The sequence below is a fragment of the Camelus bactrianus genome, chromosome 5 (genome assembly GCF_048773025.1).
Source record: "Camelus bactrianus isolate YW-2024 breed Bactrian camel chromosome 5, ASM4877302v1, whole genome shotgun sequence".
Classification (NCBI taxonomy): domain Eukaryota; kingdom Metazoa; phylum Chordata; class Mammalia; order Artiodactyla; family Camelidae; genus Camelus; species Camelus bactrianus.
The window spans coordinates 41,837,782-41,849,874 of NC_133543.1; the positions used below are offsets into that span (position 1 = coordinate 41,837,782).

At 38.5% G+C, this 12,093-nt stretch overlaps 1 protein-coding gene across 1 annotated transcript in view; it reads left to right on the plus strand.

Moving 5' to 3' along the window:
* Nucleotides 1-12,093, plus strand: part of GALNT5 (polypeptide N-acetylgalactosaminyltransferase 5) — a 40,063-nt gene that overhangs the window by 12,496 nt on the left and 15,474 nt on the right. Inside the window, exons 2-7 of the mRNA XM_010971328.3 lie at nt 3,420-3,586; nt 5,213-5,332; nt 6,744-6,879; nt 7,443-7,562; nt 9,616-9,733; nt 10,718-11,041. Of these exons, the coding sequence (XP_010969630.2) occupies nt 3,420-3,586; nt 5,213-5,332; nt 6,744-6,879; nt 7,443-7,562; nt 9,616-9,733; nt 10,718-11,041 (985 nt within the window). The remainder of the gene's footprint in view (nt 1-3,419; nt 3,587-5,212; nt 5,333-6,743; nt 6,880-7,442; nt 7,563-9,615; nt 9,734-10,717; nt 11,042-12,093) is intronic.

Genomic DNA, 12,093 nt, shown 5'->3' on the forward strand with positions numbered 1-12,093 from the left:
AAAATCAATAAATTAATGCTATTGCAGAAATACAGTTGACCATAATAGAGAATTATAGGAGAGTTAGCTGTTAGACTGTAGTCAGAGAGGGCTTCTCTATAGAGGGAATATTTATTTAAGCTAATATATAAATGAACAGAGTCAGCCAGGTATGTAGGCACGGAGAAGGTAGCAATAGTGCTAGAAGTTCAGGAAATAATAAAAGCTGAAAGAAGTTTAACATCTTTCAAAGAAATAAAAGAAGGCCTAGGTGGCTAAGTGCACTGTGTGGGGGTATAGTAGAATGACCTGTAGGCAGTTGGAAAGATAGGCTGGGACCACACCATTCATCTATGTTTTACTTTTTAATTCATTGTACTCTATCCCCACCCATTCCCCCCCTGGGAAACTTTACTCTCATGATTTCTGGTCTTTGATGCTCTGGTCTTTGAGATGCTGAGAATTGGACTCTTACATTAGAGAATTTGTCTGCTTTGTGAAAATAATACCAGAGTTTAAAATTTGTCTAATACAAAATTGTTCTTTAATTGTTGGAACTGTTGGTATTTATGCAACCAAATACTACAGTATTTAATGCTTGGAAACCCCTTCTTTCATATTATTTCCTCCCTTTTTTCTAATTTTTTTTTCTATAACTGAGTTCAATATTATAATTCATAATTTGGTATCACTGATTAACACTCTCATGGTCTTCAATGTGCAAATTCCTAAACTTCAAAGAAGCCTATAGTTTAAAAAATTATTCCCTTACTTTAATAATTCTGTTAATTCAAAGTAAACCTACCTTTGGTTGAAGGGTGGAGAAGGAACTCATATTTTCAAAAAATTAATAGATATGTCATCTCTCTCCTTCCAAAAAGAGCCGATTTCTTACTTCAACTTAATAAGCTTTTGTGGCAGACTGAAAGAAATGCTCCCCCCGCCCCAATATATTCCCTCCTAACCCCTAGAAACTGAATATTACCTTACATGGGAAAAGATATGATTAAGTTAAGGATCTTGAGAGGAGGAGTTTATCCTGAATTATCTAGATGAGCCCTCGATGTAATGACATGTGTCCTTATAAATGAGAGCCAGACAGAATTCTCCCACAGAGACACAGAGAAGAAGGTGCTGTGAAGACAGAGGCAGAAACTGGAGTGATGCAATCACAAGTCAAGGACACCAGCAGAAGCTAGAAGAAGCAAGGAACAGAATCTCCCCGAGAGCATCTGAAGGGAGTACGGTCCTACTGACACTTGATTTCAGCTTCTGGCCTCCACAGCTGTGAAATAATATGTTTCTGTTGTTCTAAGTCATGAAGTTAGTGACAATTTTTTATGACAGTCACAGGAAACGAATACAGATTCTGGTATCAAGAAGTGGAGTGTTGCTGTAATAAATACCTAGAAATGTGGAAGTATTATCCAAGTACTATCCAGAGAGATGGATAATGGGGAGAAGTTGGAAGAATTTTGAGAAGCATAACAGGCAAAGCCTAGACTGCCTTGAAGAAACTGTCATAGAAATATGGGTGTTAAAGATGCCATTGAAGAGGGCTTAGAAGGAAGTGAGGAACATAGTAAAGAAAGCTTCTATCAGTTTTGTGGATACATATATTGTCTTGAACAGAATGTTGGTAGGAATATGAGCATTCTAAGTGCTTCTTGTGAGGGTCCAGAAGGAAATGAAGAACTGGAAGACAGGTGATCTATGTGATATAGTGGCAGAAAGTGTGGCTAAATTGTGTCCTACAGTTGTGTGGAAAGTAGAATTTGCAAGCAATGAACTTGGATATTTAGTTGAAGAGAATTCCAAGCAAAGTGTTGAAGGTATGGCCTGATGTCTTCTTTCTGTTCATAGTCAAATGTGAGAGATAAATCAAGAAAACAAATGTTAAGGAAAACTTTTGGTAACTTGTTATAGCAGCCACAGGAAATTAATACAGCCCTTAACTGGGGTCGGGGGTGGATATCTCATGTTATATAGATGTTCCAAAGCATGGATCGTTGGTGTAGAACCAGATTAGTTTAGGCTGCATGCTAATGATTTAATTTAATTATGTACATAATAGTATTTTACCAACTGTAAAGTGCCATGCAAATGTGTTTTTTTCCCTATGGTTTTTACTCTTATCTATTTCTTATTTATGTACTAAACACAGCATAGTTATGTTGTCTGGCAGAAGTGCCTGCCTCCACAAAATGTCACATCTACTTTCAGCTGCTTTTATTCTTGTGGACTGAAGACTTCCTGACTAGTTATTTCTGGAGCCAGACTGGACCAGAGTTTGAGTCCCAATTCTGCCATTTAGTAACAGTATAATCATGGACTAGTCTTCCCATTATTTCAATTATTCTTCTATAAAAAGGGGAAGAGATGCTGGTAGTTCAAGATTTAAAATGAAATAATGCAGAGGACTGATAATATTTATTTATGATCATCATAATTTAATTATTACACTACCAACAGTAGCTGTATTAGAAAGATGGCAAATACTCTTTATGAGGTTCCACTGGGTACCATCCTGTGAAGAGTTACACAGGCCAGAGATGGAGGAATGCCAGCAGTGAGACCGGATGCACTTCAGGGCATGGAAAAAAAAACCAAGACCAATTACAACTCACCTGAATACCAGCTCTTGCTGTATCCTTGTTCTCATTTCCATGCCAGCAAAATGGTTTCCACTGTGACTACTCTGTAGCACAGAGGGTCTCAGCAAGGAACCCTTAAATAGAGAAGCTTGAGGATTTAATTTTCATATAATCCATAAATACATTCACATACGGTGGGAAAGAACATTTTCTTTGGCACTTGGCAGAAGGTCAATTGGGAAAGCAGTCATAAACTACTTGGTAACATTAAATGATTTAATGTTATAATTAAGTAACATTAAATAAGAGAATAACCTAATCTGAAGAGCAACAGCTACCAATTGGTGAATTCCTGTGCCCAAAAACTGTGCTGGACATTTTATGTGCATTATCACTAGGCTGTAAACCTCTGCTCAATAAGAACCATTACTTCATTTTACAGATGAGGAAACTGAGGCATAGAGAGACAAAGTAAGATATTAAGAGACAAAGAGCTGAGACATATTCACGGTGGGCTTCAAAATGTCTAAACCACCTGCAAAGCCCACGACCTTTCCACTGTGGCGTGATGCCTCCATAGGAAGTTTGCATATCTTGCATCACTAGTTCTCTAGCAACAGCTGTTATTGGGTATTCTTCCTCTGTTCTTTAATTTTGTTTATACCTCTCACCACAAAAATCACATGAGAAAATCATCATAGTTGGATATAGATAGATAATTGATGGATAGATAGATAGAGTATGTGAATATATGTGCATATACACACAATCACACTCTGTGACTTTTAAAACCATCTTGTGGATCTTGTTGGCAAATCCCTTGTGCTCTGCTTATGTTCTGGCCAGGTGTGCAGAGCAGCTAGTTCACAATAACCTCCCAACTACCAGCGTCATCATGTGCTTTGTGGATGAAGTGTGGTCCACTCTCCTGAGGTCGGTTCATAGTGTCCTCAACCGCTCTCCCCCGCACCTCATCAAGGAAGTTCTACTGGTGGATGACTTCAGCACCAAAGGTAAGAAAACCACTCCTAGAAGATCAAAATTTGATATGAGGCAATAGCAGTTTGGATGGATGGCAAAGTTACAGAGTAATTTGATAAAGCATAAACATTTTACAAATGCCAAATCATTTTTTCATGTTGTACCTTAGAGGCTAAGGCCAAACATTTATGGGTCACAGAAAGTCAGCTTTACCATCAAGGGCCTTTTCAGTTAGCCACCTCACACTTCCCTTCAGCTATGACTTCTCTGCCATGTAGGAGTGATTTTCTAACAACAGCTCTTTGGAGATGGGTGCTTTGAAGTTCCAAAGACCAGAAGATATTCCCTATGATTGCACAAATATCCTTTTATGGAATCTAACAAGCAAAGACCTCACAATTACTGGGATTGGTTTCCTATTGGTAATAAACAGAGTTAGACTCTATAGAAACCAATGAAATGGAAGGCCTATGGCTTCTTGCTTAAGAGCAAAGCATATTATTTGCTCAGTAAGTGTTGAGAAGATAAATTGCCAATGGGACCAGAGAGATGAGGTTCTAACAGATTTCAAAGGCAGAATCCACCACTGTTTTTACTTGTGCTTTTGTTTATTACAGTAAAAATCTCTCTCTTTGGATTGTCAAATAATTTGTATACATAAGAGGTCCCATGACTCTCAGAAGTCCTGTGACCACCACATTACAAATTCCCAAATTGCAACCCACTTAAGAAAATGTTTAAAAAAAAATAGCAGAGACCACAACTTTAATAGAGCAGCTTAGCCTCGATCACGGCCACAAGGACTGGAGCCAGTCTCCGTGGCCTCAGAGTGCCTACCAGAATCACACTGAGCTCCAGGAGCAGAGAGGCACCTAAGGAAAACTGGTTGAAAACTTTAAGAAGTGGCCTTCAAAGCATAAACAGAAACAGTATCTGGTTAGCAAGCAGATAATAGTCCCTTTAGGAATGACGTATTCAGATTTTGTGGAACCTGAAGCTTCTATGGGGGCCTCTTTAAGAAAAAGAACACAGGATTAGTAGGGAAGTGAGCAGCAGAAGTATTCCTAAAAGCCATGTCTACCTGGGATATCTGTCAATGGCTTAATTACACATACAAATGACTGAAAGCTATGTAAATACACCCCACAAAACCCCTCAAAAAGAGCAAGAGAGGGGAGGTGTGATGGAGGAGGATGTCATAGCAGGAAGTGACAGTGGTCTTTGCCAATTGCTGTTGCAATATCTTTTTTTTTTTTTTTTTTTTGCAAATTTTTCACTTTTCATACAATGCTTAGCCTCTTCCCTGGGTATTAGAAGGGGCCTTTGCAAGGGGGGAAGGTTGTGCAGAAACCTTAACTTCATTTATTTAAAGCTAAGTTTATACCTGTCCTGACAAATAAACAGTGAGCCCTCCTCTGGGTAATTTGGCTACACTGAAAAGATGGATTTGGGTTTGTGGAAAACAGACTATTGAACTCAGACAAAAATCCAGCCAAGAAAATGATATCATAGCTCAAAGAATAAAATTTAGTGACTATTGTAAATGTCATAGTTTTAGTTTCTGGAATTTGATGTTGAAGAGATACTTCTGTTATTATTTATTAATTAAAGATCTCATTAATTAAGTTGTTTCCTTGTCTATCCTTACCCTGATATAGACTACTTAAAAGGTAATTTGGATAAATACATGTCTCAGTTTCCAAAAGTTCGGATTCTTCGCCTCAAAGAGAGACATGGCTTAATAAGAGCCAGGTTGGCAGGAGCACGGAATGCCACAGGTAAGAAGCTGCTAATCTTTTGTTTTGGTTACATTTTTATTTTAGTTTAATTTTTTCCCCAAATATACGGCAAATTTGAAATAATAGTACAGTGAACACTTACAGAGCCATCATTTCATTCCACCAATCTTTAGCTTTTTGCAGTATGTGCTTCATCACACACATGCACAGACACAAGTTTACATATGTACACATTTTAATCTGAGCTTTTGAAAAGGAATTGACAGACATCATGACACCATATCTCTATCTTGAATGAAGACATTCTCTTATATCAGCACAACTTTTATCATCTAAATATTATCTATTAAATGGGCCAGGTTGCAGCTCTGTGTAAAAAGCATGTCCAGCGGAGGGGGTGGGAAGGCTTGAGTCCTTGACTGTAACTCTCGTCAGACTGCAGTGCACTGGCTGTGAACCAATCCTGCTGTGGGGAGGGCAGCCTTCCCCCATGAGGCCTGCCAGGTAAAGCTTTTGTAATTGCCTATAGTTGGGCCTGAAAGACTGCACATAGGATTTTGGCCAGGGCCGATTCCTCTGGTTATTGTTAATCAACACACACACACACACACACACACACACACACACACACACACACACACACTCCACTCGTATAAAATCATTTGGAACAATGCAGATGTTACTGAGATTTTCATTCCAAAGGGAGTAAATAGAAAAAGAAAACAGAATTCATAATAAGTATTTCTGGCCTCCAAGTTTCTGTTCTCTTTTTTTCTCCTGTAACTCTTTTTTTAAAATATGGTAGGATGAGCATATAAAATGAACCATTTTTCAAGTATACAGTTCAGAACTGTGAAGTATATTCATCCTACTGAGCAACCAATCTTCAGCACTCTTTTCATTGTGTACACTAAAACTCTGTACCCATTAAACAATTCCTCATTCCCCAACTCCGTAAACCTTTTAACACTACCTCCTAGTCTTGCTAGTTCCCGCACTTTAATTTCTTTTCACCCCTATTATGTGGAGCAATTTTTCATCATCATTCCTAAGGCCAAACTTGGAATCTCAGACTCTTCCTTGTCTTCTGCAAAACAAAGTCCCAGTCCTCCACCCCCAGAGTTAATGTGACCCACCTTCCTTAGAAGGAACATAAGCAACTACCTTTAATACTCAATATTCCCTTCAGAGACTTGGCTCCCCATTTTCAGTGGCTTATCCATTTTTTCTAAACATAAATGATTTTTGCCCCATGGGATTGCTAGAAACAAAACTTCTTTCATTTCATTGTGGAATGAAATTAGAGAGACAAGGAAGGAGTTCAGCAAGAATAAAATACCACTGCCTTTACTACCGCATTTCTGGAGCAATCCTAGGGACCTTTCAGTATGAAATACACAGATTCAGTATATTGCATTTTCAAATAATTGTTTTTTCTCTGGCTCTCTAGGTGATGTGTTGACATTCTTAGATTCTCATGTGGAATGTAATGTTGGTTGGTTGGAACCTCTTCTGGAAAGAGTTTATTTAAGTAGAAAGAAAGTAGCCTGTCCAGTAATTGAAGTCATCAATGATAAGGATATGAGGTAATACCGTCATATTCCACAAGACACTTCTAAGTGAGTCTTTAACCAACAGCAGCAAAAGTACTGGTTATACTCCTAATATGTACATTTTTGCAAATCTAAGTAATACAGTTTTCTGTTTAAACAAATGGAAATACATAATATATATTCTGGGATCGAGGCAAGTCAATGCAGTAATTCATCTGGTTATCACAAATTCTCAACTCTTAATGCCAATAATACTAATATTCATTGTCCTGGTCTCTCCTTTTTCTATTCAGCTGAACCCCAAAGTATTTATTTTCCTTAAGATTAGTTCTTCTTTTTGCGGGATATATATTTTTTCCCTCAAAAATGGCCACAATGTTATTAAAAGAAAAGTATAAAATAAAAGCAAGCAATCCAATCAATTAATCACTGATGCAAATTATACTCATAAATTTTCTTGAAAGGTTACTAAAAAGTCTGTGGTGATCTAAAATCATCTGTGTAAGCACTTGTTTCATTCACTTATATGAGACAGGATGTCGGGTTGATCATGTGTATGATCTCAGGTAGCAATTTTGTTTTTTTTCCTGGATTAGTTACATGACAGTGGACAACTTTCAAAGAGGCATCTTTGTGTGGCCCATGAACTTTGGTTGGAGAACCATTCCTCCGGACGTTGTTGCAAAAAACAAAATTAAAGAAACTGATATAATAAGGTAAGTGTATGAAACGTAAGATTAGGAAGGGGTCATGTATCTTTTTATAAAGGCATAGGAAGCACTTCCACAAAACCAGTATATCTTGTCAATCTATCAAACATCAAGAATTACAGGTCTAGCCAATAGATGCACAAAAGCAAACAACGCTTTCCTGAGAAATTAGTTTCCCACAACCAAAACTCGCCTTTTAAATAGGCAATTGCACCCTATTCAGCCCTAAACCAGAGAAATTCACTATTCCTGTTCTTGAGGATTTGCAAACTGAGAAACATAAGCTACTTAAATGTGCTGCATAAATGCTGTATAAACACACATACTATTAAAGTCAACATGAGTAAAAATTAAGAGTAAATAACAGTAATAGAAGTATCATTCTAATAATAGCTACCATTAGGATTTTCTTTTCTAGTCTAATCCCACCCTTTCTATGGGAGGATGCCAATTTCTGTGAATGGATTGAGAAATAGACACAGAAGCTGGATGTGAACTTAAATTGAGACTTTATTACTAGAGAAACTGGATTGAAGAACACATCTTAGACCTGAAGCCAAAATGGGGGCTTCCTAACACTTCCCTCAACATCTAGACCTGCAGGATGAATACTCAGCCAGCCTTGGGCAGAGCAGTGGGAGCCCTAAAGTTTTCCCCACTGGACAGAGAGCTTGAGCAGATGTAAACCAGCAAGTCCAAAGAGAAAGCCTGAGCCCAGACTGCGCATTGCAGCATCCTTTCTCTGAACTTCCCCCTCAATAAACACGCTTCATACCCTGCCAGATGAGATGCTTTCAGAGGTGATATTCCTAGTGAGTGAAGTAAGAGTGCAGTCCTTTATTAAGCATTGTGCATTTCACCCTCTCTATAACCCTAGGAGAGAGACTGTAATATTCCCATTATAGAGATGAGGAAATTGAGACTTCAGAGAGTTAAGTAATTTTCCCAGGGATGTACAGCTTGTGAAAGGAGATATTGGGATTCAAACCCAGATCTGCCTGAATTTAACACTTTTTCTCTGATCCCACACCTGAAGAATCTCTTTGCCTTGTTCAGAGCCCCATTATATTCAGCATAACGTTAGGAAGATAATGCACTTGATAGTCTGGAAAGGACATTTGGGATACAGATAGAATATGCAGGAAAATCATGGGAGAAGGGAAGTAGGTGCAGGGCAGGAATTACTTTACTCTTGAGATTGCTGCACAGCCTAAACGCAAGGTAGGCTCTCCACCCAGACCGCCTTCAGCTGACTCAGTAGTGGCCACCATGGGAAGTGATTGCTGCCGCTTCTAACTGCTGACTCAAATGTACTTTCTGTTCCCCATGATCAGTAACAGTAGTGAAGGCTCTGGAGTCAGACTCTCTGGGACTGAATCTCAACTCTACTACTTACTAGTGGTAATAACTTAACCTCTTTGTCTCTGTTTCCTCATTTGTACATTAAGACTAAAAGACATTGGATTGTTTTGAGAATTAAATCAGATAATGCTATATAAAAAGTGCTTTAAAAAGTGTTTGCCATGTAACAAGCTGTCAGGAAAGTCTGCGTACAGTTGAGGCAGTATAGTGGAGGGGAAATCATAAGAGTCAAGCCAGACTGACTAAATATGAACCCCAGATGCATATCCCACCAGTCTGTGAACTTGGGAGAGTTTCTTACCTTTTCTTTGTTATTTCTTAGCAGTATACACTCAAGGGATTTTTGTGAGGCCTGAGTTAATACATATATAATACAAAAGTGCCTGCCTGGTCTTCCCTAAAGAGCACTAAATAACTGTTTTGAAAATAACATCTTTGGAGAGTTTTGTGTCAGAGAGTAAATGATGAATAAGAATCCTAGTTCCAGGCCCCATCTTTGCTGACCCTAATCAAGTTCTGCCACCTGAACCAGGGATTCATCACTGAAGTGCCACTTATGACTTCATTCCAAGACCTCCCCCTCCTTGGTAGCTATTCTGAAATGTCTCCTAGCTGCACCCCAACTATACAGGGGACCCATTCTAACAGCTGAGCTCCTATGACATTCCAGATTAAAAAAAATTTTTTCTTTTTGTAGATGTCCTGTCATGGCAGGTGGATTATTTTCTATTGATAAAAATTACTTTTTTGAACTTGGAACATATGACCCTGGGCTCGATGTTTGGGGTGGAGAAAATATGGAGCTCTCCTTCAAGGTATTACCAAATGTTTCTCAAATTCTCTTTACAATTAAGAGTTTATCATTTTTAAAGGGTTTCATTTTACTATTATAGTCAGATATGTGACTGCCTCTAGGAGGAAATTTCACAGAAATATTAGGGCCTCTGGATTAATGTCTTCATATCCCAGATTGAATTTGAAAGAATCAATAGCTCCTGTGAAATTTATTAGAGTTCCCTAATATTTTACAGCACGGTTTCTGCATCTGAATGTGGGGGAAATAATCGTCTGCCATTCGGTGTAAATGCTGTGGGATTCATACTTGATACTAAATAACTCTCCTGAAATGTTTTCTAATATATTGGAAGTAATGAAATTATTTAGTAATGGGCCATCTTGGAGAGTACAAGTGACAGTGTGGTTAGAGCAGGCCACCAATGGGCCACAGCAACTTTGCACATCTCAGACAACTCTGAGTATTTATATAATCACTGACTAATACCTAAGAAAGCTGTGGCAGCAGCCACAGTGGAGAGCATCCAAAGCACCTGCTTTCCTATGGAGTGGGGTGCATATAGTAACAGGGGTATTACTTTGAGCTCTTGATCAAGAAGAATGGTCATCAAGTTGTATCCCACAAGTCACACTGATCACCCCCTGATGGAAGGGGAAGTTGAAAAAAATGGAAATATATACTCCTGCCCTTGATTCAACTAAAGCAGGAATTCATGCTACATATTTTATACATTGGGATTCTGTGAGGATTTCTTTAGGGGGAAAAAAAAAGATTTACACTTCAGGATGGAAAGGAAAAAATATTTTAATAATCCTAAAATGATCCACAGCATTGTAGATAAACCTGTTAAGTATAATTTTGTGTTGAAAAACATTTTAGAAGTGAAGAATACAACTTTCAACAGGACAGAAAAATTTGCCAGGTGGTTTTTTTGTCATTGTTCATTACCCATGATTTCTTGACAATCATTTGATAATTGATCCTTATCATCAAACTGTTTCAGGTGTGGATGTGTGGGGGTGAGATTGAGATCATTCCCTGTTCCCGAGTGGGCCACATATTCCGAAATGACAATCCATATTCCTTCCCCAAAGACCGGATGAAGACAGTGGAGCGGAACCTGGTGCGGGTGGCCGAGGTCTGGCTGGATGAGTACAAGGACCTGTTCTACGGTCATGGGGATCACCTCATAGACCAAGGGCTAGATGTCGGCAACCTCACCCAACAACAGGAACTTCGGAAGAAACTAAAATGCAAAAGTTTCAAATGGTACTTGGAGAATGTTTTTCCTGACTTGAAGGCTCCCATTGTGAGGGCAAATGGTGTGGTAAGTTCGAGCAGCAATTTAAAATCTGATGCCACAAAAATAAAATTTAAAACCTCTTCTGAAAATCTGTGGGGAAGAGTGAATTATTACATTACAAATAAACACCAGGTATGAGTGCAGAGGAGAGGAAGTGTGGTTGGGGGTTACGCACATTAGGTAAACTTGAGGAAGGCTTCCAAGCTGCCATGTTCATTGATTAATTCAGCAAACACCTCCTGAGTATCAATAAACCAGGCAGTATTTTAGAACTAGATCAGACGGTGATGAATAAAGCAGACTTGATCCCTTCTCTGTGGAGCTTAAAGTTGAGTAGGTAAGAAAGATAACAAACAAATAAGCAAGAATAGTGTAAATAAAAATTATAGCTTTCATTTAGAGAACTGGCCACAAGTGATGAATCCTTCTAAGTTAGAGTAGTCAACTCCATGGGGACACTGAAATCAAGGCCTGAAAGATGAAGTGTCGGCCAAGCTCTGAAGAAAAGAGCCCTAGGTAGAAGATGCCCCTTGTGCAAAATATCTAAGACAGATGAGGCTTGAGGCATTGAAGAACTGGAAAGATGAATGTTGTTATCAGGGTGTGAAGGAGGGAAGAATGGCACCAGATTAAGGTCAAGAGTGAAGGAGGAGTCAGGTCACACAGGTCCTTGTGGGTAGAGAAAGGATTTTCTCCCCTACCCCCCATTATCTTCTGTGTATAATGGAAAGTTACTGAGTAGGATTAAGCAATGGGATGACAGGATTTAATTAGAACTTTATAGATTTCAAAGAGGGGTAGAAAATAACAGAAATTGGCAGAGAAAATTCCAGGGTACAAGATAATTTACCAAAAGGAAAGAAGCCAAGGTTGATACGTTGGATAGACTATGAAGCTAAGAAAAAAATCAAGAAAGAAGAGAAACTGAAAAAAAAAAAAAAAAAAAAAAAAAAGCCATTTCAAAGCCATTCTTAATTTGAAGAGGATGGCAAGGTATGAGGACATTTACCAGAGACTGGGTTTAAAGATGGTTAGTAAAGCCCAGTCATGCAAAATTTTAATCTCTTGTATTGTTT